Source organism: Neoarius graeffei, chromosome 22 (assembly GCF_027579695.1).
Source record: "Neoarius graeffei isolate fNeoGra1 chromosome 22, fNeoGra1.pri, whole genome shotgun sequence".
Lineage (NCBI taxonomy): Eukaryota > Metazoa > Chordata > Actinopteri > Siluriformes > Ariidae > Neoarius > Neoarius graeffei.
This window is the reverse complement of record NC_083590.1, coordinates 12,182,656-12,210,303: the sequence shown is the minus strand read 5'-3', so window position 1 is coordinate 12,210,303 and position 27,648 is coordinate 12,182,656. Positions and strand designations below refer to the sequence as shown.

The 27,648-nt window shown below is 40.4% G+C and overlaps 1 protein-coding gene across 6 annotated transcripts in view; it reads right to left on the bottom strand.

Moving 5' to 3' along the window:
- LOC132870646 (NACHT, LRR and PYD domains-containing protein 12-like) overlaps positions 1 to 27,648 on the bottom strand; it is a 426,251-nt gene that overhangs the window by 373,106 nt on the left and 25,497 nt on the right. For all 6 annotated transcript variants that reach the window (XR_009651160.1, XR_009651159.1, XR_009651161.1 and 3 more), the window contains exons 3-8: positions 20,492 to 20,608; positions 19,975 to 20,091; positions 14,406 to 14,522; positions 9,259 to 9,312; positions 7,209 to 9,020; positions 4,902 to 5,096 (exon numbers count right to left, since the gene is read on the bottom strand). Coding sequence is in view for 2 of the 6 variants with exons in the window: in XM_060904396.1 (XP_060760379.1) it covers positions 4,902 to 5,096; positions 7,209 to 9,020; positions 9,259 to 9,312; positions 14,406 to 14,522; positions 19,975 to 20,091; positions 20,492 to 20,608 (2,412 nt within the window). In the remaining 4 variants the exon portion in view is untranslated. The remainder of the gene's footprint in view (positions 1 to 4,901; positions 5,097 to 7,208; positions 9,021 to 9,258; positions 9,313 to 14,405; positions 14,523 to 19,974; positions 20,092 to 20,491; positions 20,609 to 27,648) is intronic.

The window sequence follows — 27,648 nt, the reverse complement described above, 5'->3', positions numbered from 1 at the left end:
AGATGATGTTGTCCTGTTGTCTTCTTCAAACCAGGACCTTCAGCATGCACTGGGGTGGTTTGCAGTAGAGTGTGAAGTGGCTGGGATGAGAATCAGCACCTCCAAGTCCGAGGCCATGGTTCTCGACCGGAAAAGGGTGGCTTGCCCTCTCCAGGTTGGTGGAGAAGTCCTGCCTCAAGTGGAGGAGTTTAAGTATCTCAGGATCTTGTTCACAAGTGAGGGAAGGATGGAGCGTGAGATCGACAGGTGGATCGGTGCAGCCTCCGCAGTGATGCGGTCGCTTTACCAGTCCGTCGTGGTGAAGGAGCTGAGCCAAAAGGCGAAGCTCTCGATTTACTGGTCAATCTATGTTCCGACTCTCACCTATGGTCATGAGCTTTGGGTAATAACCGAAAGAACTAGATCGCGGATACAAGCGGCCGCAATGAGTTTCCTTCGCAGGGTGGCTGGGCGCTCCCTTAGAGATGGGGTGAGAAGCACAGTCACTCGGGAGGAGCTCAGAGTAGAGCCGCTGCTCCTCCACATCGAGAGGAATCAGCCGAGGTGGCTCGGGCATCTCTTTCGGATGCCTCCTGGACGCCTCCCCGGGGAGGTGTTCCAGGCATGTCCCCCCCGGGAGGAGCCCCGGGGAAAACCCAGGACACACTGGAGGGACTGTGTCTCTCGGCTGGCCTGGGAACGCCTCGATGTTCTTCCCGAGGAGCTGGCCAAGGTGTCTGGGGAGAGGGAAGTTTGGGCTTCCATGCTCAGACTGCTGCCTCCACGACCCAGCCCCGGATAAGTGGAAGAAAATGAGATGAGATATTTGTTAAAATCAAAACTTGTTAAAGGGACCTATTATTTTCAGTTGTATATTTCATAATATTAATCTTCAGAGTCGGCTGAATTCCATTTGTTATCCTTGTTGTTTATAGTAGAGATGTATTCTGTGTAATACGATTTGACTGCAGCAATTTGTATTTTGTCTTAAAGTGCACCTGACACCAAAAAACATGTCAATTTGTTAATTTCCGCCATATTGAGTTGAATAAAATGACAGATTTACTTCACACATCGTGCGACAGAATAGTAAGAAACATCGTTTTGAATGGCCCGCCACGCAGATAAATCGATATCACGGCGAGCCAACCCATGGCCGAGGAAGAAGGCGGATATGATGTCACATGCAGAACCGCTGACAGACATTTTCTCAGCTTCTCATTGTTCACCAGTGCTTTGCAAGTGAATATTTTTTGCGTCGGAGTCGTTTATTTTGGTGAATATGCCTGCTCGTTGTGTGGCTGGATTTTGCTCCAACACCAGGGAAGCCAGGTATAGTCTGTATACCTTTCCCAAGGATCCCACCAGACGCAAAGAGTGGGCAAAACAAGTGCGCCGGACACCGGAACTGTTTGTGCAAGTAGCAATATTTATAATGACAAAATGATATTTTCATTTGAAAACAGACCGCATCTTGGGAGGAAATGATGTCAGGATAGCTTTGTGTATAAAATCAGTCTATCATCTAAAATTTCCAATCACCGACGATATTAGCGTAAAGTAGGAATTTCATGAACATGACCAGATTGAATGAAGTATGAGGTTTTATTTACATGTAGTATACAGAGCCTTTGGTCATGAAAATATAATGAAAGATATTCCCAAATTATTATATGCAGTAATCCTGTTATATCATCACAAATTACAGATTGAATGAAGTCTGAGGTATTATTCACATGTACATATTATAGTATACAGAGTTCAGTAAAGTTGGAAAGATATTGGCAGATTCGAACTTCCAGGATCAATAACTCTAAGTGAAACATTGTTAAACCACGCATATTTTCAACCGCAGTAAGATAGACAACGAGCTACAACCTAACTTTCATCAAAACGAGCCATCCTCTGAGCCACACCAACAACATTAGTGTTTACGTGCAGCCGGCTGTGAGAGCAGCGCGTCTACAAAGTGCAACACCGAAAAGAGACATTACAAAAAATATTCAATAACTTCACTATGATACAGTGTAGTGTCACCAAACTCAATAAACACTTCATTGGTCTCCTACAGATTACACTATAACACTTGTATCATAATCAAGTTATTGATTAATATTCCTATTAAAAATTCCCAGAAATTATGACAAATGCCTTTCTTTCAAACCAAGTGTTGTAGTGTAATCTGTAGGGGATCAATGAAGTGTGTAGTGAGTTTGGTGACACTACACTGTATCATAGTGAAGTTATTGATTATTTTTTGTAATGTCTCTTTTCGGTGTTGCACTTTGTAGACGGTCCCTGCGCGCTGCTCTCACAGCCGGCTGCACGTAAACACTAATGTTGTTGGTGTGGCTTCGAGGATGGCTTGTTTTGATGAAAGTTAGGTTGTAGCTCGTTGTCTATCTTACTACGGTTGAAAATATGCGTGTTTTGTGTTTTAACAACGTTTCACTTAAGAGTTATTGATCCCAGAAGTTCGAATCTGCCAATATCTTTCCAACTTTACTGAACTGTATACAGAGCCTTTGGTCACGAAAATATAATGAAAGCTACTCCAAAATATTTATTATATGTAGTAATCCTGTTATATTGTCACAAATTGCAGATTGAATGAAGTCTGAGGTATTATTCACATGTATTCTGTGTCCAAGTCGGAAATCTCGCCTTCTGCAAGCAAATCGTCCAGATACGGCTCAAAACAATAAGGCAAAATGCCACCCACTGCTTCGTCTTCATGTAATCCGACATGTCCAGTGTCAAACTCAAAAAGGGCCTCAGTTTCTGAAGACTGGTCAGAAAATCGCTCTGTTTCGTCGGCCATAGCTGCATAGAAGGCTGAGCAGTCGTTCTGCATGTGACGTCATGGCAAATATGGCGGCCACTGACAGCGGCTTGGTGCTTGGCCAGATTGACGCAGCTGCGCACAAAGAGTTTCGTTCTGTTGGTGGTTAGTTCTATCATGAAAGTGATCAGTGGTGTTTGTAGTTTTATTACAGAAACCTATTTTACAGCATAATTTTGCTGTCAGGTGCACTTTAAAGGGATAGTTTGGGATTTTTGACATGAATCTGTATGGCATCCCCATCAATAGTGTCGTGCAAACACACTGACTTACCCCTGACAGCATCCTGTGAGTCCAGTTCTTGTCCAGTTTTGGTCCAGACGAAAGTAGTCCGGCACGTTTGTTGGGGTCACGAAAGTAAAACGTTTTTCATCTCAAAACAGTATGTGTTCAAAAGAGTGATATATTTGCATCACAAAACCGTTGCCAAATAAAAAGTCAGACCTCGAAGTCGCTTGGCACTATTTTCTCTCCCTCGGTATCACTGCGCGCTGCCGCCAGGTGACAGCGAAACGCAGACCCGCTAAGCTGGTGGGAGACCAAGGCTGTACTCTATCCACGGCTTACACACATGATGGCACGGAGGATGTGTATAGTGGCAGCATCTGTCCCCCCAGAGAGGATCTTTTCAAAAGCAGGACAGATTATAACAGAGGAGAAATAGAATCAGAATTAACTAGTTAATTGCAGCAATTAAAGGAATAGGTAGGAAAAGGAAGGCGCAAAGACACCGCGCAGCGCCTGAAAACGGGTTTTCAGGCGCTGCGCACCCGTTTTCAGGCGCTGCGCGGTGTCTTTGCGTCTGCAGCGGTACTTTGCCTGTGCTGTGGCTGAAAATAGTTCCAGATATAAATTGGTCTAGTAAATCCCTTCGTGTTAATTTGCATTGATATGTGTACTCGATGTGAATGTACAAGTCATGAGAAATAATTATAAAGAATCTTGAGTTATTTGATTCACTTTTGCAACGACAATGCTAGCTGGACACGCCGGATTACAGCGACTACGCTAAGCTAAAGCTAACCGGGGCGTTTATAGATCAGGACAATGGCTGGGTCAGCTACAAAACGCTTTGGCTCACTCATCCAACTCTAGGAACTGCAGGGACTGACTCAATTTCATTTGGGGGTGGCGTATTCCTTTAAATCAAAAATAAAATCTCAGGAGCCGTTTAGGAGCCGAAAGAGCCGGGTCCTTATAGTAAGAAGAGCCAAAAGAGCCGGCTCCCGAAAAAGAGCCGAAATTCCCATCACTAGTAAACAATGAATGAAACAGCCGTGGCTGTCACCTGGCGGCAGCGCGCAGTGATGAGAAGGGAGAGAAAATGGTGCCAAGCGATTTCGAGGTCTGACTTTTTATTTGGCAACGGTTTTGTGATGCAAATATATCACTCTTTTGAACACATACTGTTTTGAGACGAAAAACGTTTTACTTTCGTGACCCCAACAAACTTGCCGGACTACTTTCGTCTGGACCAAAACTGGACAAGAACTGGACTCACAGGATGCTGTCAGGGGTAAGTCAGTGTGTTTGCACGACACTATTGATGGGGATGCCATACAGATTCATGTCAAAAATCCCGAACTATCCCTTTAAGTGCACTAGAAATTATAATTTAAGGTTTCTGCTTTTATTGCAGGAATTTGTAGAAGATTTTTACTGATAATTACAGTGATTTGTAAAGTTCTGGTTAATGAATAAGAAACTAAATTTAAACTTTGTTCTAACATTTTATTAAGTTCGTAAATAAAATTTGTGTTAAGTGCCGAATAAAATATACATCACACTAAAAATTAATGCTTTCTTTCATTTCTTTTTAAGGCTCAACTGCAGCTCCAGAAGTCACCAGATTCCACCAAAAAAGATGAAATTTCAAATTTTTCACGACTATGTTTAATTGGAAATACATTTCCTTATTTCTTGAAAGAGTGACTCTGAGGAGAAATGATGACTTCATGACTAATATATTTGTTCTGCATGTTTTACTTTTTCAGAAAATTTTAATTGATAAACAACACTGTATACAACTATTAACTGCTGCTTTAGTGAGTTATTGTGACTCTCAGAGAGATGATCTTACTTCAGTGTCTCCACTTTACAGTGAGGATTCTCCAGTACAGCACAGAGACGCTTCACTCCTGAGTCTTCAAGTTTATTCCCAGTCAGATCCAGTGTCTTCACAGTCAGATGCAGTTCTCTCAGACTGGAGGTTTCTGAGTTGAGCACTGAGACCAGAGCTTTAGCGCTTCTCCATTCAATTTTATCGCAACTGATACTGAAGGAAATAAAATAATACATAATAAACTCACACAAACGATCAAACAGGTCCTCAAATCTTTCACTGCACCATTTCATTTTCATAAATGACAAAAGTACAAACTCCGAGTCGACAACACACTGAAATGCTGTAACAGTAATTCACAGTTCGAGCTGTTCGGATTTGAGTTTTCTGCTCCACACGTCATCACTGACACATGGGATCAACGCGCAACATCAAATCTGATCACCAAATCGGGAAATAAGAGTCTGATCTAAAATATTTATAAGAGGAGAAAGGAAAAGAGTTTCAAAAGTCAGGTTTAGATGAAGCAGGCAGAGTTCGAGACAGAGTCATATTTATCTGAACAGATCAGACATTTGATTTGTTCTCTAATTAGTGAGCGACTGAAATGATCACAGCCCAGTGCTGAAGGAGTTTTATGGAGATACTCATGAGGAGCTCACTGGCTAACAGTGTGTGTGTGTTGCCAAGTGCTCCTTATTTGTTCCTGGTGCCAGTGATTTACAGACTGGACATGTTCTTCCCCTTACACTCTGTGTGTTGTCTCTCCCTGTCTGACCTGAAATCAATAAATCACAGAGCTACAGCAGGGAAAAGAACAAAAGCTGTGAAGGTCAATGGAAAAAAAAAATATATTAAAATGTATAAACGATATTAAGATATCAGAAGAACAAAAGAATAATTAACATGTAATACATTCATATTATGATGTAATAAAAGTAAATAAGAACAGTGTTTCTCATGAGTTCTCTGTGAAAGTCTGTTTTTCCACTTGAATAAAACCTTTTATCAGGTCATAATAATAACGATTTTAAATTATAATTTTGTATTACTGCAAACTCCACATGGTTCTATCAGCCCAGTGTCTGCGTCATTACATTTCACTAATAACACAAATTTAATGTGGAGAAACGTGAAGAAAAAGATTTTCAAACTAAACTCAGTGAAGGTTTTGAGACAGAAAAAAAAAACCTCCGTGTTTATTGGAGATTGGAGCCTGCAGTAGAGGTGTAATTGATAATTATTGTAAATAAACTACAAGTATCAAATATTGTAATAACACACACTGTATCGCCTTCAGCTCAAAACATCCCAAAACAGGGGTGGACAGGAACAAAGTACATTTACTTGAGTACTGGGACTTTTACTCCACTACATTTGAAAGACAAATATTGGACTCTTGACTCCTGGACATTTCTGTGAAGGTTCCTGTTACTCGTTACTCTGAAGCATAGTTTTCAAGCCAGCAGATGAATTTTTGTTTCTTTTCTAAAATGCGAGGCCATACGCTGTGTTCGTGACAGGAGAAAACCAATCACAGTAAACTTCTCCCATGATCAAGTTCAAAAAGTGCTTGCTGCATTTTTTGAACAGTTCAGTTTGAACTTGGTGGTGGTGGTGATGGTAATGATGACTACAGCAGATAAAAATGATGGTTCCTCACCAGAGCACCCAGGGCCAGATCTGAAGTCCATGATTAAGAATTATGAAATGAAGATAGATTTGTATTGTTTTAAATGTTTGCTCTGTTTACCGCAAACAAACTTCATCACTGTTACACAAATTTCCCATCCAACCTGAGAAAGCATGGTGAGGAATGTAAACATTAGCCAGCAGGGTGGGGGTGTTAAATCCAAAAAAAAAAAAAAAAAGAAGAAAACACTGTCCTTTTGTCAATTCAATTGCGTTTCTATGGGCATTTCTATAGGCTTTGTATCATACTCTATACACTTTTATTCTACGGGTTCTACAAGCAAGTCACTGCATTCAGTAGGTTGTTTCTGAGTCAATAGATTCTGTAAATGCATCGTGGCAACAATTCAACAACACCTTGATCTTAAAAAGAAAACAAAAACAATCATGAAAAAGTATTTTTGAAGACTGAAGTATTTTTAAAAGCAAATCCTCCAGCACTGTAACTCAAGTAAAAATTCGACTGAACAACTTTCACTTGTATTGGAGTAACATTTGACCAGGAGGATCTTTACTTTCACTCGAGTAATGGAGTTGTGGATTTTGTCCCAAAGTGCAGATTTGTCCAAGTGCTTTCAGTTTCTCTCTTTCTAACAGTGGAACAGTAGAACAGTTATATTCAGCTTTACTTACATTGCTTTTCTGGATGCTGCAATCACAGGCATCACCTTCACAAGAACCCAATCTGGTATCTTCTCTGTACTGATATATTTACTCAGGTCAAACTCCTCCAGCTCCTGTGCTGAAGTCAGTAACACAAACACCAGAGCAGACCACTGTGAAGGAGAGAGTTCACTTTGTTTTCCAGATTTCAGGTAGCGTTGGATTTCCTCCACTAGAGAATCATCACCCAGTTCATTCAGACAGTGGAACAGATTGATGGATTTTTCTGCAGGAAGATCTTCACTGATCTTCTCCTTAATGTACTGAACTGTTTCCTCTTTGCTCTGAGAGCTACTTCCTGTCTGTGTTACTAAGGCATGTAAGAGTTTCTGATTGGACTCCAGTGAGAGACCCAAAAGAAAGCGGAGGAACAGATCCAGATGTCCAGTCTGACTTTTTAAGGTCTGATCTACAGCACTCCTGTGTACATCTGAAATTGTCTTAAAGGACTTAGTCTGATCAACAACTTTTCTCTTTTCCTTCATGAAAGTCAGATGCACATACAGAGCTGCGAGATGCTCCTGAATGCTCAGATGAACAAAGCAGTACACTTTACTCTGGTGAAGCCCAACCTCCTCTCTGAAGATCTGCGTACACACACCTGAGTACACTGCTGCTTCTGTCACATCAATGCCACACTCTCGCAGATCTTCCTCATAGAAGATCAGGTTGCCTTTCTTCAGCTGCTGAAAAGCCAGTTTTCCCAGTTTGAGAAGCATTTCTTCATCACTCTCCTGCTTCTTTGAGTATTTTTCTCTGATGACGTTTGTCTGAATGATGAGGAAGTGTGTGTACATTTGAGTCAGAGTCTTGGGGATCTCTCCACTCTCTGCTTCACCCAACATTCTCTCAAGAACAGCGGCTGAAATCCAGCAGAAGACTGGGATGTGACACATGATGTAGAGGCTTCTTAATGACTTCAGGTGTGTGATGATGTTCTCGGCCAGGCTCTGATCATTGATCCTCTTCCTGAAGTACTCCTCCTTCTGTGGGTCATTGAACCCTCGTACCTCTGTGACTCGGTGGACGTACTCAGAGGGGATTTGATCAGCTGTTGCTGGTCGGGAGGTGATCCAGATGAGAGCAGAGGGAAGCAGATTCCCTTTGATCAGGTTTATCAGCAGCACATGCACTGATGCTGATTCAGTTACATCACACACGCTCACTGTGTTCTGGAAATCCAGAGGGAAACGACACTCGTCCAATCCATCAAAAATGAACAGAATCTTTTCCAACCTGGACATTTCGGTTTCCTTTGTTTCCTTAAAACAGACATGAAGGAGCTCCATCAGACTCAGTTTTTGGTCCTGCATCAGATTCAGCTCTCTGAAAGGAAGTGGAAATATGAGGGGGACGTCCTGATTTGCTTTCCCTTCAGCCCAGTCCACAATGAACTTCTGCACAGAGACTGTTTTTCCGATACCAGCCACTCCCTTTGTCACTACAGTTCTGATGGGTTCGTCTTCTTCAGATAAGATCTCTGTCAGTCCAGTTCTGATGGGTTCGTCTTCTTCAGATAAGGGTTTAAAGATGTCATTGCATTTGATTGGTGTTTCCTCTGTTGATTTTCTCCTGGACGCTGCCTCGATCCGTCTCACCTCATGTTCTTTATTGACGTCTCCACTGTCTCCCTCTGTGATGTAGAGCTCTGTGTAGATCTCATTCAGGAGCACTCGGTTTTCCTGCTTTATTATCACTCCATTTAAACACTGAAACTTCTTCAGCAGATTTAATTTGAACTTTTTCTGGACTTCATTTCCAGCAGCAGATTCTGGGGCGTGTCTGTGTGACAGGGTGAAGTAGGAAGACATGGTGAGACATGGGGTCCAGTTATTACAGTTTAAGATCACAGTTTTTCTGACTGGTTTCCACAGATAGTTCTTTATGATGTTCTCACTGTGCATTTGTTTTATTCTCCTGTATGTTTTCTATAATCTAATCAGTCTCTATGAAATAACAGCAGAGAGGTTTATAATACCAGTGCATCAGTGTCAGGTCATGGTGCTGGGTTTGATCTTACCCTGTATCTGTGATGAAGATCTTTTCTTTTCCGTCTCCTGACTTCTGTAAAACACTGGGAACAAAAATAGTCGCTATTAAAGACAATAACTTCCATCACTTTCATACTGTAGTCTCAGCTTTAGCCTGAATTTTACTGCAAGAAATCTGACAACTGTATTATTATTTAGAGAACACAGTACCGGGGGGCGTTTTTATTTTCGGCTCCTAATGTTTTTTTCTTTCTTTCTCCAGTCCTCTCCCACAATATAGGTTATTATATTGAGTCATGTGACTTTTGCTTGCGAGTTTACTTCCAGTGAATGAAGTGGTGGTCAGACAAAGCAAACCAATCTGGCTGACGTTATACGAAGCGCTAATGAAACCATCTCCAAATATTTTCACAGTTTCGAGTCCAATACACAGTCAAGAGACCTTCAGAAAGTTGCTCTTTGCAATGGGATTAGATTCTTACACATTAACAAAGAAGGATTTTTTCCTACAAGTTGGAAAATTATCCATCCATTGAGTTCCCTGACATCTCAAAGTACCTGGTGCTGCAGACATTGCTCTACATGGACACACAGATGAAAACCTGGAAGAGCATGGAGGAGAACAACTTTTTATATGAAGCTCAGTTAAAGATCTGGGGATCAGGACACTACATGTATCATTTATGCCTGGGTAAACAGCATTTTTGGGCTTTGTGTACACGTCTTCGCAATGGTTGCTAGAACACTACAAGTTTTAGTTTCAAATGTTAACAAACCACAGCGGCTTGATTCTCAAATCCTCCCTGCTCTTCTCTTCCAGGTAAATCATTCACAAAGATCCACAGAATCCCCTTTAACCCTTTGATGCAAAACATGGGTCAAAAGTGACCCGGCTGAGTTTTTATCTTCTATATCTTTGCAATAAATTAATTCCATCATTCAGTATTCAAGGTATTCCTCAATTCACTTGTTTTTGATCATCATACATCCTTGTTTTATTTTTTCCTTTCTTACTTTTTGAATAAAAACCCTTTTTGTATCACTACCCTTCTAATGCACAGCATGGGTCAAAAACGACCTGCGTTCATTTTCCAGGTTATTTCATGTATGGCTGAGTGTTTCTATGATGTACTTTTGAAATAAATTCATTTTGTCATTTACTTTTCCAAATATGCAGTAAATATCTTGTTTTTGTTTAGCACAAATCATCATTTTTATTTTTCCTTTCTTAAGTTATGAACAAGCACAGCTTTTGTAATTCTACATCAAGTTTACACACATGGGTCAGAACCGACCCGCATGCATTTACTCCAGCGTTTGGTGGGAACTGTGAATTGTGCTTGTGTCAGACATTTCACAGCTCAGCACAGCGCCCTTTGCCCATCTAATACATGTAAGTAATGTTTTTCAATTGTTCTAACATTACCTTAGAAAAAAATTTATGTTTAGGTTACCTTGAGAGTGAGTAGATTACTTGTCAGAAAGTTACAAGTAATTACTATTAGCTACCTAGCTGTTGACATATTCTACTTTAGTTAGCTAATTTTATTGTAGTTGGCTTAGCTAACTACATAGTTAATAAATAAATAACTGGACCCATTCACTGCTAAAGTAATTACTTGAAACAAATTATTAATATAGTATTAAGACATTTAATTTTAAAATCACACTTGGATGACCCATGTGTAGTAATATAAAAAGTATTTTTTTTTCATAAAGTAGAAAAGAAAAAATTAAATTAATGATTTGTGGTAATTAAAACCAAGATATTTAAAGAATACTTGGAATATTCAATCATAAAATAAATTGATTTCAAAAGATAGAGCAAAGAAAAACTCAGTCAGCATGAAATAACCTGGAAAATAAATGCGGGTCATTTTTGACCCATGTTGTGCATTAGGGGTGTGCATATGTTTTGCATCAAAGGGTTAAATATCTAGGTATTACACATATTATATACACATTAGTTTACAATATGGCAACCATGATCAAACAGTAAACAAAACATCTGAGGACTGAAGTGTCTCCTGAACTTCAAAACATCATGAAATAATGGAAAATGGTGAGAAAAGTGATTTGCGAATCCAAATTAAACAAATCAGAGGAATTTACAAACCTTTCATTAAGTGATCACTGCAAACTCGAGCGTTCTTCAACTCTGCTCCCTTTGATCACAGCAAAAGGTTTAAGAGCCACCTCTCTCATTGTCTTTTTATCTTTCACCCGTTATCACTTCACGGGGAACCCAGAATAAACTTATTAGTTTCACGGCTTGTCTGATTCGAACAGCCCAAAACAATGCAAGCGTTGGGCTTTTTAACGACTAGCAAGGCGCCCCAGTGACAGTAACACTGACCACCACTTCACATTTTGCATATCTAATGAGGCAGCTGTGACGTCGGATACAACTCAGCAACTGGAACAGCCAGGCCAGCTCTTTTGTTTTTCATTTACACTGAAGACATTTGGGCTCAAGATCAAAAGATCTTGATGCAGGGCTGTGAAATAGAAATGACAAAATCCGAGGAAACAATTTTAGCAGGGGGTCTGGGAGGAGCAGCCCCCCAGGAGCCGTGGGCCCCAGAAGCTGAACAGATTTTGTGTATATTGATAGATTTGAAGCATCTCCTGAAAGCAAATATTTTCAACCATGCCATTTAATTTGAACTGTTTATTATTGTTATTATTATTATAAATTGAATATATAAACGTGAACAAGATGGTCTACCTGGTAATCTATAGTTCGACAGCTTCAATTTCACCAATTCCGCATGTTTTTTTCCTTTAACATGGTCAACCAAACGCGTTCTTCCACCAGAACCGTACTTCACATCCTGATGGCACAAGATGCAGTAAGCTTTCCCCGGTTCTTTTATCTTCCGTATGTGTTCATTCACTACCGACTTTAAACTCCAGCCATCGCCAATTCCATGGATTTTTGATGCCGTTTTCCTTGTCAAATGTTTTTGACATCGTCGGTCTCACCGTCCTCCCTCTGAACGATGTCCGTCCGTGACACGGACATACCGCGAAATTCTCCTTTTCAAAACCGTTCATATCAAAAGCGTGTTTAAAGGGCTGATGACACGTTTTTGACATCTTTGGCGATGTTTTATAACATAAAAAGTAATTCCCGATGATCCATATATTAATTCAGGAAGGCGCCTATTTTACAAGTTATGATAAAAAACGCGGCTATTTGGGCAAATTTGACGGGGCTGCAGCACCCAGGAGACGAAAGAGGAGGAGGAGGAGCTATATGATGTCAGCGAAAGAATCTTCCTCCTAACTTACCAGTTTGTTGTTGATGCGAGAGGTGTTCAGTTTATCATTATTAGTATTATTATTATACATTATTATAATATATAAAAGTTATTATGCCTTCGCATTGTGTTGCCGGCTTTTGCTCCAAAACCCACAAGGATGGGGTAAGTTTATTCAAGTTTCCCAGAGATCCCGAGCTGCATGCGAAGTGGGTGAAGCAAGTCAGGCGCACTCGTGACAAGTGGGAGCCCTCACCAACATCCGTCCAGTGCTCTGAACACTTCGATTTGGATTGTTTTGACACCCTTCCCAGCTTAAAAGAATCTCTTGGGTGTGCAGTTCAGCACAAACGTGTGTTACTACCATCAGCAGTGCCTACAGCATTCCGGAGGGGGTCTACTAGTAGCTATGCCAGATCCAGCAGTCGCCTGGGACAAGGCAACTCCTCCAAAGACAGTCCAACTGTCAGAACATGTGTTGAGAAACGACATAAGGTAAAGGTACGTAGAGCTATAGAGTGCTCCGACATGATGCTAAAAATAGTAACCATGTGGTCTGCGCGGCCATCTTGGAAGTGACTCGCTCCAGAGCACTCAGAGTACACATCATAGAGTACACATTCATGATAATCATAAAGTCGCCGTGATATCAGTCATGTATTTGCTTGTGAAAGCTTGTTTCTCAAAGCAAACACTGAGGGAAAGCTAACTTAGCCAGACAAGCAGGCTACAGATTGTCATTTGCTTACGCTGATGTAGGTTATCAAATATTTTGCTTCATTCAAGGATAAAACTAAGAAGCCATAAACTAGAAGACGTGCCTGCCAATATTATCCTAAATGTATCACGGATCAGGCATAGTCGTAAGCTTATTATGTTAGCCGTTTGCATGCTCCATTAGGAACTATGTATTCAGTGTAGCATACGGCTTACATGATATAAGCAGTGTTTACACATGCAAGACAACAATACACAATATTAAAATATTGATTCCGTAACATTTTGAACAAATACGGGTTGACCTACCAATCCTTGTTATCCAACCTTGTGGTGTTCAATGCTGGGCTGTCTGCCTGTCCGCTGTCCATCTCGGAATCGGAGTCGCTCTCAGATTGCACAGTAACAGGTTCAAACCTGTACGGTTGGATGCACCCGTGTTCGTCATCACTAGATTCTTCCGATCTATCCCACTCACAACACAATTCTAGACTCCCAGAAGAGGAAGAGCTAGAGAGTTCAGCGGTGTTTTCATGCGCCATTTCCATTGAGTAGACAGCCAGTGAACAGCAGCGTGTTCTTCCGCTGACGTCACAACATGGCCGCGAGCCACGGACCCAGTTTTCTTGCGCTGTGCAATTAAAAGTTGGATATTCGCATAACAACAGCTTCTTTTCACGTAATTATAACAGAAATCTAACATGTTTGCCATGTTGTATAGTTTATTTAAGAAATTGCATAGAGTCATGCTCGTGTCATCAGCACTTTAAAGAGCACACGATTCGTGCCATGGTTTGTAAGCATGGCGCAAATGCCGTAAACCGGTCTGTCATTGTCGCAAAAGAAACCTACCCCCCAATTTTTATTGCAAAATTAGATGATTTACTAAAATTATATTTTTGGCGGCCAAATTCGCAGAATTCCGTGGGTCTGCGGATTTTTCACAGCCCTGTTGATGAGATAGCGGATCATGATTTCAGCCGTTTCACTTCTTTTTGCTTCTATTAGCATTTCTTGCTTTAGCATTTAAAACTTTTTCACCTGAATAAACTTTTACACCATTTCCTCTAAAGCATTTAGTGAAAGTATTGAATCATCAAACACCAAGTAACTGTCATATAAATCACAATAGCTGCTAATGACAGTGGAGCTCATCCATTACTGTGACTTTAACTATGAGAATTATGGGATGTTACCTGTGTACAGATGAGGGGTCTCCACTTTGAAAGCCAAAAGGAGGCTCCATAGACGCATCACTCTTCATGGAGACACAGCTGGGTTCTGGTGAGTCTGATCTCTTTATCTGGAGTTCACTGTCCAACATTACAGACAGTTCATTATAGAAACCAGTTACAGTTTTTGACTTGTTATTTTGACTTAATTTGACCAACAATAAACAGTGGAATGTGTCTTTATTGGTTGTTTAAATTATTTTTTAAACCATTACTATCACTGTCACATCCGGATGAATTTACTTCCTTATCCTGTACGTGACACTGTGAAACACTGAACTGCACAGTTACTGATATTAATTACTCTAAAACGTTTAGTGACAGTATTGTAGCAGCATTGGGACCCAATTAAAATACAATGGATACAAAAAGTCTACACACCCCTGCTAACATGGCAGGGTAAAAAAAAGAAAACAATAACCATATTGTTAGGACTTGGACTGTTTTGGCCTCTAGAGGCCGCTGTTATTTCCTTTTCGTGTCATGTTTATTTTGGCCTCTAGAGGCCGCCACTGTTCTTGTGTTTTGTGTTTTTGTTAATTGCCTGTTTAGTCCTAATTATCTTCACCTGTGTCCTTAATTAGTTTGTGTATTTATACCCCTGAGTTCAGTCCTCTTGTCACGGAGTCTTTGTGCTGTTATGTTTATCTCCAGTTTCCTTTGTACTGTGTTCTTTGTTTTGCACTTTGCTTTTCTTTTGGATTTAGTAGTGACTGTGTTTTGTGGATCTTCTGAGCTTTTGCATTTTTGCCTTTTTCTTTTTGAACTTTTGGATTATATATATTTTTTTTTTTTGCCCTGGATTGTATATAGTGTACATAGTATAAATAAACCTTTTTGATACTTTTTCTACTTCTGCCTCACGCCTCTGCATTTGAGTCATCCCCCTGGTGGCCTAGTGGGGGTTTGCTGGATCATCACACCAACGAACCAGGTTCGAGTCCCAGCAAAACCCTAACACATATAAAAACCTGGTTGAATTAGTTTGCAAATCCCTAAACTACTACTTCATTGAAGCACCTTTTGATTTTATTACTGCACTCAGTCTTTTTGGGTAAGATTCAATCAGTTTGGCACATCTGGACTTGCCAATTTTTGCCAACTCCTCCTTGCAAAAATTTCCCAGACGTGTCGAATTGCGAGGACATCTCCTGTGCACAGCTCTCTTCAGGTCACCCCACAGATTTTCTGTTGGATTAAGGTCGGGGCTCTGGCTGGACCATTCCAGAACAGCGATCCTCTTTTGGTGAAGCCACTGCTTTGTTGATTTAGATGAATGCTTTGGGTCACGGTCATGTTGAAAGGTGAAATTCTCTATCTTCAGCTTCCTCGCAGATGCTTGAAGGTTTTGTGCCAAAATAAACTGATATTTGAAGCTGTTCATGATTCCACCCACTTTGACTAAAGCTCCAGTTGTAATGGAATTTTTAGTATAGCGCCGTATGTGTTAGGGGTTCATGACCTGTTCATGAACCCAGTGCTGTGTGCGTGCGCGCACATGTAGTTCATGCTATGTGCATAAGTGTGAAACGTGAGGGGAAAGGATGGTGTGAATCCCCTTGTGTCTAGTAAAAAGCAGGAAAGAATACCTAAGAGACATACATGTTGAGAAAGGACAATTCCTTCTATGGTGAGTTTAAATTCTTGCCTCTGATTAGGTTATGGTTTTAAGAGTGTTTCACAAGAATATAAAATGCCATTGTAAGAAGGGGAGGCGTGCATGCCCGTAACCGTTTTTGTTCCATGTTTCTTTTGCATTGAGAAACCAACAATAAAGAGACTTTTTCCCTGCTTGGATCGAAACGAGTGAATGTTTCTTTTTTTTTCCTTCACCATTCACCTGAAGAAAAGCAAACCCAAAGCATGATGCTGCCTCCACCATGCTTCACGGTGGGTATGCTGTTCCTTTGATGATGTGCTGTGGTATTTTTGAACCAAACAACTTTCTGGAATGATGACTCTAGAATTATACCAGGTGGGTGGAGCACAGAAGCACGGCAGGCCAGAACGGAGTTCTCAATAACTCTTTATTTTAGCTTTTCAGCTTTTATATTCACTCGTATAGATCAGGATGTCCTGATCTTGGTAGAGTCGCTGTTGAGCCATATCTTCTCGCCTTGTTGATGACTGTCTTCACTGCGCTTTGTGGGATGTTTAATGCTTTGGGTACTTTTTTGTATTCCTGCCTTGATTGAGACCCTTCAATGAGGAGATCCTGTTCATGTTTCGAAAGCTCTTTGTGGACCAGGACTTTTGGAGAATGATACAATCAGGAGGATATCAGAATAATTCTGCAGGAACAGCCAAACTTTTTATCTGAGGTCAATCAGAGCCACTTTCATTGATGTCAGGTGTCTCATAACTACTAATTAAGATGAGACTGAATGCGATTGGTTGATTCTGAACACAGACACATCCTTAAAGGATATGGGACATGAAACATAAAAGCACGCTATATTAGTTTCTTTCCATTAAAAATATGAATTAATTGCATCAACAAATACAAAATCATCTATTAAATTCAGCAAAATCGTTATATTCGTGATTATATGGCATTTCTGCTCGACTTCCGATATGCATTTTTTGCAACCGGAAGAGCCGCTGTCACGTGATCATACGTCAGAAAAACTTTCGGGCACAGCACAAGCGGGTAGATGAATGGAGAAGTGGATGACAAGAAAATTGTTTTTATAGTCTTTAAAGTACATTGGACATCATACATTGGACATCATGGTGTATTGTGCTGCTTATGGTTGCAATAATTCCAATGGGAAATGCCCTGGAGTAAGTTTTTTTTTTTTTTTGCATTCCCCAAGGACCCGAAGCTGAGGAAAGTGTGGGCTCACCTGCGCATGCGCAGTAGGCTTGGTAGGACAACTTTACAGAACACCTGTTGAAAAAAAACTTTGCACCTACTGTTTCCCACAAACTGTGTTCGGACCATTTCACTGAGGATTCTTTCAACATTAATACTCAGGTACTGAGCGATATTAATTCATGAAACAGGAAGCATAAGGATGAGGGGGGAAAAAAAAAAACAGTTCAAATCGGGAAGCTGCGCGCACCTGCGCCAGGCTGCACAAATGCGCGCAGCTTCCCGACCCAAACCGCCTCTCTCATCCTTACACTTCATGCCTCATGCTCCATGAACCAACATCGCTATTTTTTTTTAAATCGGATCTGCGCGATTCAGCCGTGAAAAAGGCGGCATCTGCCGAAAGGCGCACTGTTTGCATCCCTGCACGGAGGCCAGGGGCCAGGGCAGGAATATTTTTGTTGATATGAGTGATCCGGTGCGATTTCGCGACCCCCCTGTTGAAGACCTCTGCGCTAAGCGACTGAAAGCCGAGGTAAGGATTAGTATTATAATTTTGGGTGTATCAATTATTATCATAATTCTGACTCGTTTCGCCATTTTGAATGTTTTCATCTCGGACTCTGGAAGCATTATATCTCAATCAATCTCGAAAAATATCAGCAAAAAAAAAAAACTAGCTTGCAACGGACTTTAGCTAGATCTATGATGAACTTTCAATGTATGATACAAAAATAATACTTCTTTCAACAGATCATTAGCCTTTGAGCAGAATTGTTTTTAACTTACCAGGAAGTGTTATCGAGCCGACCGCTTTCAGTTTCATGAGGACTGAATGAACTCTCACTCTCAGAATCATCTGACCCGTCAGAGTAAAGACAAGATCTATGTTCATGTGAATTTCCAGCTATCGGTTCGAATTGATAGGGTCTAACTTCACATCTCTGTGAAACATCGGGAATATCACTGTCGATGGTGTCCATTTCGGTAACCTGTTTACATTAGATACCCAAGCGCTGGCTCCTTGGAAAGTTTTTGTGACGTCACGGGTCACGTGACCACCTAGCTCATTAACGAATCCTTGTTTTACGCTGATGTATAAAAAAACTTGAATAATGTGATGATTTTCACATTTTTGACGCCCTGCAGTGATTTAGATGGCATTTCTTATGTCCTTTATACATAATTATGCCCAGGTAAAAATCCATGTCCCATATCCTTTAATTATTAAAGGGCGTGCACAATTATGTAGCCAGGTTATTTTCATTTTTTATCCTAAACAGTTCCTGATTTGTTTTCACCTTCTTTGTATAGACTGCAATGTTGTCGTTTTTTTTTGTTTGTTTGTTTTGTTTTTTTTTTTTTATATCCACTGTCGAACAAACTGATAAATATAAAAATTAATGATCTGGGCTGGATAAAGGAAAGCGTAAATACAGTCTTTCAATCTGCAGTGACCAACTAAACACCAAGTAACTATAATATACAGTGTTTTCCCCAGAAAAAAATTAAAACCCTAAATTCTGGCATAACACACAGACAATTGAGTGCCAACAGCGTGAAGTGAAACTAGTGGGGTGCGGGGGCATGGCCTTCCCCCCGGAAAATGTTTTGAAAATAGATGCTCTCAGGTGCATTTTCAGGGTCTCTGAGATATTTTAGATACATGATTATAGGATAGATTTTACCAGTGTTTCAATGATTTCTGACCTAAATAGTATTAAACTGTTTTGTTACAGATTCCTGAGGTCTATGATAGATTGAAAATCTACGGCGATCCCTTAATTATCTATGATCAAGTAGTGTTGTAACAAAAATGTGCATGAAAATATGAACAGTGGTTTGCTCCATCTTATGCAATCCAGTGAAGAGAATCGATCATCATGACCTCCTGTCATGATGATCAGGGATCTGAACCTAAGACCTGCCACCTTAAAATAAGTTGCTGTATTACTATAACTGTAATGATTTAGAATGTTTCTGATGCAATTACCATAATATATGTATAACTAAGATACACTGAAAAGAAAAGTAAGGCAACTGCATATTATAAAGTTTAAATTTTGGCACTTTATTAAATGGACTAGATTAAGATTAAAACATTATTTAAAGGAAAAGAAAACTTAATTCATACATTTAAGTTTGCAGAAAGATTATGTACTTATAAACACATTCATGAATGATAATAGACTAGGTCAAACTTCTGTGATTAAAATCAGTTGGCTTTGTCCGTCTGGTGGGGGATGACATCGGCAGCCAATGAGATCGCTTATAATGAATCGGAAAATTCCAGGATGTGTTACGTTTTCTTTTGATATTTTTATTGGACGGTTTGAACACATGATCTTGACGTAGCCAACAGATTAGTTTGTTTACATCATACCACGCAGGCATATTACTTTGATAGAATCAACACAAACATTGGAAAAAAGACCGCTTGTTTAACACAAATATCAATCAGTATGTAAATGGATCTGTTATTTGCTCTCCTATGTATCTACTTACTTGTGAGTAGGAAATTTAACATATCAGTATAAATCTAAGCATAACTGGATTTTAACTAAAGCAACTAAGTGTATCGGCAGGCAGAGTAAGCGTATCGGGCCCGACACGCTAAAACGCTTTGGGGAAACCCATGATCTAAATCACAATAGCTGCTAATGACAGTGGAGCACACCAATAACTGTAACTTTAACCATGAGAATTTTGGGATGTTACCTGTGTACAGATGAGGGGTCTCCACTTTGAAAGCCAAAAGGAGGCTCCATAGACGCATCACTCTTCATGGAGACACAGCTGGGTTCTGGTGAGTCTGATCTCCTTCTCTGCAGTTCACTGTACAACATTACAGACAGTTCATTATAGAAACCAGTTACAGTTTTTCACTGACTTACTTGTTATTTTGACTTAATTTCACTAAAAATAAACAGTGGAATGTGTCTTTATTGATTATTTAAATGATTTTGTTTGCCATTCCCTTCACTTTTATTGTCACATCCAGATGAATTTACTTCGTTATCCTGTACGTGACACTGTGAAACACTAAACTGTGCAGTTATTGATATTAATTACCCCAAAATGTTTAGTGACAGTATTGGAGCAGCATTGGGACCTAATTAAAGTATAACAAACTGATAAATATCAAAACTCATCTAATGATCCGGACTGGATAAAGGAATGTGTAACACAATCTTTCAGTCTGCAGTGACTAACTCCAAGAATTATGAGATGTTACCTGTCTACAGGTGAGGGGTTTCCACTTTTAAAGTTCCAAGGTTGATCAATAGACCGATCACTCTTCATGGAGACACAGCTGGATTCTGGAGAGTCTGATCTCTTTCTCTGGAGTTCACTGTACAACATTACAGAGTGGACATGAGACAGTTTTTCTTCCACAGAATTCCGACACAAAATACTGCTGAGATGAATTTGTATCATATCGTATATCACCATATTTCTGTTCAATATTCATTATGACCTCCACCCAGTGCCGTATTAAGCCAATGCGGTGCCCCTGGGCACTATACCTCAAGTGCCCCCACCACCACCACCCTGCGCGCACGTGTTCAGTAACCTCCTGCACACACTCACAAACCTTGCCCTTTGCTGTCAAAAATAGTAGCATATACATAAACAATAGTACACAAACAAGGTCATTCTTCCTCATTGAAAATTTATTAAAGTAGGCTACATCAGCCCATCAAATTCACTGAAAACAACCAATGCATACATGTCAACCTTTGGTCAATCAAACCTGTATAACCAACCTCCAAAATCCGTATTTCTTATAAAATCCATATAAGATGCAAATTAAAATAATTTACCTAAAATTTGAATGATAATTAACAATGATGTATCCCAGTTACTTTTTATTCAATTAATAACAATAAACCTTCAGAATGAATACAAAGCTCCAATGTTTGACAAAAACACAGTGTTATCAGCGTAGTTACGAAGGAAATACTTCGTTGTTTGGAGACAGGTTTCACCGAGCGGCTATTATGCGCGAGACTTCATATTAGCCACAAAGTCAGAAAAATCTATTCGTAAAATTACGTTATAATGACCAAATACAATGAAAAGTATTTTTCCAGTCTCACCTGTGAAAAGTAATCCCATGTGATCTCATTTGGACGGTAAACCTGTTGGTACAGTTAAACGCAGCACATGAATGAGGCATCTTTATTCTCGGCTACTGTCTAGACGCTATACCAGAGACGGCTGAAGAATCTCCACTTTGCCACATCCAATATGGCGGCGAGGATGACGTATGATTCTAAGCAGAATGCGGCGTCTATGTTTATATGTCTATGACTTCACGGTTGGTGGGATTCTCGCAATGCGGTGTGCGCATGATCAAAAGTGGAACGAAGTCTCGCTACCACAAGATAACGCGCGATTTCATAAGACTCTTTACTGGCTGTCTGTGGTGTACAGTACGTTTGTAAATGTTATGCGCTCTTTTATCATCGTGGGAAGTGATTATAGCTCTAAATAAATATTGAAGTTTTTTTAAAGAATCCGTACAACTTTATTTATACGCCCGTATACTACGTTTATTGAATCAAATCTGTATAAAATATGGACATTCCGTATAGGTTGACATGTATGCCAACGATATGCATGTAGGCATATTGAAATGTCTTATTCAAAAATGAGCAGCATATATTTGTATGTCTCAAGGGGATCCTCATTGTTGCCGACCCCTCGGCTAACACTGGCTGTGGTTGTAGCATCTCCCCGGCTAGTGCTAGCAGGGCCATCTCCCTCACTAGCATCGCTGATTTCACTAGCTTCGGCTTCAGCGCTGGTAGTGACAGCAGTTGTCGATGTTTTTATAAAAAACGATCTAACACTGGAACATTTTTAATTGCAGCTACACGCCTGGAGTCTCTCTCTTTTTTTAATTTTCTCTTCGCACAACCACTCAATTGATGTCTGTCCATTTTTCATTTCTACCGCGGTTTTTAAAAAACTGATACATTTCACCATGGGCGCCGCCAGACGGGGAAAGGTTAGAACAATTCTAGGGGCCCAGCACTGCCATGGGGCCCTTTAAGGGGCTGATAATATGCTTTTAATTATTTTAATAAGACTTTTGAAATAACAACAATGCAATATTCCATCTGGTAAAATGAGCTAATTGAACAAGGTTGTCTATTTCTTGAGTTCTTCAACATATTGTCATTTAACCCTCCGCCTTTTGCGAAATGGTACGGTCCAGTTCTGGTAGAAGCGCGATGTGTTTAATCTTCGTGCTGATCAGTGCAACGCTACTTGCTGCTGTGTCGCGGTGCAGCAGCCAGCCAGCCAGCAGTGGAGTGCGTACAGTCTATGATCGCCAAATATGAAGAGTGGCTGTCAAAAACGTAAAGAAAGGCAGCTGAAAGCTGAGAGGGACCAGAGAGGCAGGCAACTGGTCACTCAGTTTTTCCCAAAGAAAGGTAGCTAATCGCTCACTTGTGTTCAAAATATTAGCAAATGGTAAATGAACAGTATGAACGTGGTTGGATTAGCCTATCAAGAGAACACTTTTACAGTTTGTACAGTGACATTTTTTCCATTTTAATAACTGAACTGACTTGTGTGATAAACAAGATGAAATATTACATTATGCTGGTGCTAATAACTAGTGCTAATAACCAGTTTCATAACTAATGGGGTGCCCTAAATATGCACAGATTCAGCCTCAGGGGGACCTCCGCCCTACCAAACCACTGAACCCCCCTTTGGAGAAGGAGGTAAGCAGCAATACAACCCATAAATGCTTTAGGATTGAAGTTTTTAATGAGCGAGCGCCATATACAGTTTGCTAGATTAAAGTGTTGCTAATAACGGACACCAGTCAAGTGTTTGACATGGTTACGTGTGTGGAATGTTCACACGTTCTAAACCATTGGTTTCAAATTGAGGATCTGGAGAAAGCGCAGCACACATAAGAGGGATAGAGGTTACAACATATGAAGAAATACGTACGTAATTGATGAAATTGAAATGTTAGTCCGTGTCACTTTGAAATAAATTTATAATAAGATGTTTCCTATCTTTTATGGGTAACATTTGTAAGGCTACTGAGTATGGAGTTCATTTAAATGCATCAAACTTTTTCATGCATTAACTAATCCCTCATCAGGCCATGATGCAGCAGCCAGGGAGGACTCCAGAAGTGTTGAAGTACAGGAAGAGAACAGGGGGAGTACCAGCAGCACTGGTGGTGAGGAAGAAGCAGCAGAGAGTAAGGAAGAGCAGGAAGAAACTGAGTTGAGGGACATTGGCCAGACTGAACCTGAAGATCTGCTTTCTACTGATCCAGGGTTATGGCCAGCAAAACTGACAGTGACAGAAGAAGCATTGTTAGGAAACTGGCTACCACAGAGTTAAAAGAAATACCATGTGGCATGTGGCAAAATCTTGAATTTTCATTTGTGATTGTAAATGCACCAGAATTAGTCACTGACCAGTTTTCATCTAGTCCCTGGTAGGTTAATACATAAAATGTAATAAAGTCACAAACTCAAGGTCCATGGGCTATCAAAAGTCAAATAATGACAATAGTGCAATTGTGACGAGGGTGGGCAAAGTTGGGGGGCCCAAAATTCTAATCTTTCATGGGGCCCAAAATTTCTGGCGGCGCCCCTGCATTTCACCGTAGGTGGACTGGCTCAACTGACAGGTTGAGGAAAGGGGGGTTAATGGTCACATAGGCCACTCTTGCTCAGAATTATGATTATTATTGTTCTTATGAAATTAGTGTTCATAATGAATTATATATGACTATTTAACAATGTCAAGTGTATAACCATTTTAAGTGTACAAACATTCACGAAAAATATTTTTAAAGTTTCTGTCATGTGGTGCCCCCCCACTGGCTGCAAGTGGTTAGTGCCCCTGGGCACTGTGCCGCAGGCCCATATAGTTAATCCGGCCTTGCCTCCACCTCTTCTTACACACTCGGCAGCAGCAGCAGAGGGAGTAGCACATGTGATGACACTCATTTGTTATTTTAATCATTTAAGGCACAATTTACCCTCAAACAATCTTTCTACATTAACGACGGCACCATGAAATAGCTTTATTACAGCTCCACTTAAAAAGATAAAAATATGTTCATAACAGGGAAAATACACCTGATATTATAAATCCTGATCTACTTTTCTTCTGCACTAAACTCCAGCATCGACTTCACTGGCTCTCCAGATCTCTGGGCTTATAGTGTAGCTATCTGTCTAGTATAGGGTGACCAGATTTCCCTAGTCTGAAACCGGGACACTTTTGCACGCAACCATGCTCATGCACGCACACTTTTTTTTTTTTTTTTTTTAACGTAAACGTGACACTCAGAGGTGCTCTTATTTTGTTGAAGCTCACATTTATCAACATCTCACATGAAATAAAACAAACAGGCATTTTGTTATCTAGTAGCACAGTGGTATACAGATCAGTTAAATTATGGTCAGACAACAAATTTTGTAATGGCTGAGAATAGGCCAGGCTATGTCCATAGGCCAAATTTAAACTGATTTATTTCACCTGTTTGTGAGAACACCAAGAAGAATGCATATGCACATGTAGGCTATATCTCTAAAATTGTATGCACTATAGCATGAACTTAAAAAGTAGATATGTGACCTCAACATAGCCTAGGTCAGAATCAACCTTACTAACCATTCCCCACAACTGAATGAATAAAGCAAGATGATGTGTACAAAAGTGAACACTTTAATGGAAGGTGCAACAAGCTGTTCAACACAGCAATATGGCCAAACTGTCAGAATGGTATGTTAAACAGAAACAAAAAAAAAAAAAAAGAGACAAGTGATTTGAGAATATACACTCAAACAAAACAGCAATAAAGGAGAGGGGCGAGAGAGGCAAAGGTACCTTCCTCTGCTGCCCTTTTCAGTTCAGCACTCCCAATGCTGACTTCGCTAAAGAAATTGGTCACACTGCTAGCCCCTGCCTCAACCCACCGCTTGTGTTTAGCCGTTTTAATGTGATCCTGTATATCGGCATTACCACCGTGGGCTACAGAGAGGGAATACTTACAGTGTGTGCAGTAGGCTTCGTGCGCATTGTTCTGCACCTCTCGGAGGAAGGGGTAGGTGCCCTGTAAATCTTTGGAAAAGATACATTTTCTTTTCGGCATAATTGCTGCCGCATTACTGCTGCTAGCTGCTAGACAAAGAACATTCGCGCCAATTAATGTTTACTTTATTGTTGCATGGCAACACGTTCTGTTGTCTGGAATAATGTGGCTAAATAAACACCCATGCCACAGGGCCAGGGGGCAGTAACCAGGAAAGTTTGCGATTCCTGTCAATTCATCAAAATAGTAAATGCAGACATTTCTCCGCTAATGATTCCCACGCTGCTCAGTCACAAACGTCGCGAGCGGTGAAAACCGGGACGTGTCCCGACAGACTTCTGTCGGGACTCGGGACACACAACCCCAAATCGGGACTGTCCCGGTAAAACCGGGACGTCTGGTCACCCTAGTCAAGGAGATTCGTAACAAACAGGAAATACGCATCGTCCCAATGAACTAATCCCGTTTCTCATCACAGCTGCTGTAAATGTGAATAAACAAAGGAACACATTCATAAAAAACAAGAGAATACATTTTATTCCCTGCTATTGAAAATGTTATTACCGGTAAATGTCATATTAGTGCTTACCCTTCAATAGGTTCCGTTGGTCTTAGTCGATAGGATATGAAAAAGAATGATAAACTTTGATGAGGGTTCTTCAGGGTCTCCCAAAAATGGTGATGTGTCAGAATCTGAGTTTCACACTCCTATTGTATCCTTGATTTGTGAGTGACATCAAAGCAAAATAGAAACCCAGATGTCGGCCATGTTGGTGGATATACAAATGTGGGCTCAAGTGACATTCTGTACAAAACAGTTAGGCGTACGCAACTCTTTGTTTTTCCACTGCCTTAAGCGTTCTTTTAGCTCTGCCATATCTTTGTGCTGTATATGGTTGTGGTCACAACAGTACTCGTGACCGTGTTGCGTTCCGATTTTTGACAATTCTATCCGTGATTCGGAAAGAGGGCGAGGAAACTCTGAGGCTTAGTATGGAGAGGAGACGAGCACGGCTGAACAACATCGGCAGGGCTGATCTAACAGAGGCTAAAACCAAAACAGCTCATGTTTGCAGTAATCATTTTATCTCAGGTGAGATTCAAAAGCTCTCTCAATAATATCATGGAAGAATTTTATTTCATGTTGCTAGAATTTTGCTATAAAATGAGTGTTCTCTTGTCGTGGTTCACTTGGTTGTTGTTATAATTTTAAACATGTGTATCACCATTTTGCTTCTAGGAGCGCCAGCAAAATTACACGACAAACAATCCAGACTGGGCACCCACTCAGAACATGGGCTACATTTCGTCCAAGGTCAGACTTGATTCTTCAGCAGCCAAACCAGATAGAACACGCTATCTGGGTACTCAATGGTCAGTAGAAACGTCTTATCTTCAGAAAAGTCTGACTTTTTTAAATAATACGGGTCAAAACCCACACACATCTATCTTCTCCTTTTATCGAATCTTCACTCGCCCATTCAAATCGTGGTAATACTGAGAAAATTCAGCATTGTTCACAAACACGCTTTCAGCAGCTGCCATCCTAGTTGCTTTGTATATCCACCATCGTGGAGGATGCTCATGACGTACCACATTTTGATCACATGGTTGCAAGTCATCTATTGATATTGCAGTGATGTGATTTGTCTCAACACCGTCTCATCAGTCTGGTCCTGTGAAGCCTGTATTGGGATACGACTCGTATCGTGGCTTTAGTGTATTGTCTCATACCTACTCTTTAACTGCTTTATTATTCATTTTATAAGAACATAATTTTACTGACAGTGAACAGAATCTGAATGTTTAAAGTGGGGACTGATAACTTTTCACTCTGAGGATCAATTTTTGTTCAGTTATTCTTTTCAGATATACTCACTCCATACACACACACTATATATATATATATATATATATATATATATATATATATATATATATATATATATATATATATACACACACACACACACACAACACATACATACACACAAATATATATATATGTGTGTGTGTGTGTGTGTGAAAAAAAAAAAAAATCTCCTTCTCACCCCCGGCGGGGGGGTGGTATCCATGTCATCCTCAAGCTCGGGTCCTCTACCAGAGGCCTGGGAGTTTGAGGGTTCTGTGCAGTATCTTCGATGTTCCTAGGACTGCGCTCTTCTGGACTGAGGCTTCAGATGTTGTTCCTGGGATTTGCTGGAGCCACTCTCCCAGTTTGGGGGTTACTGCCCCAAGTGCCCCCACTACCACGGGGACCACGCAACCCTTGACCTTCCACATCCGTTCCAGCTGCTCTTTCAACC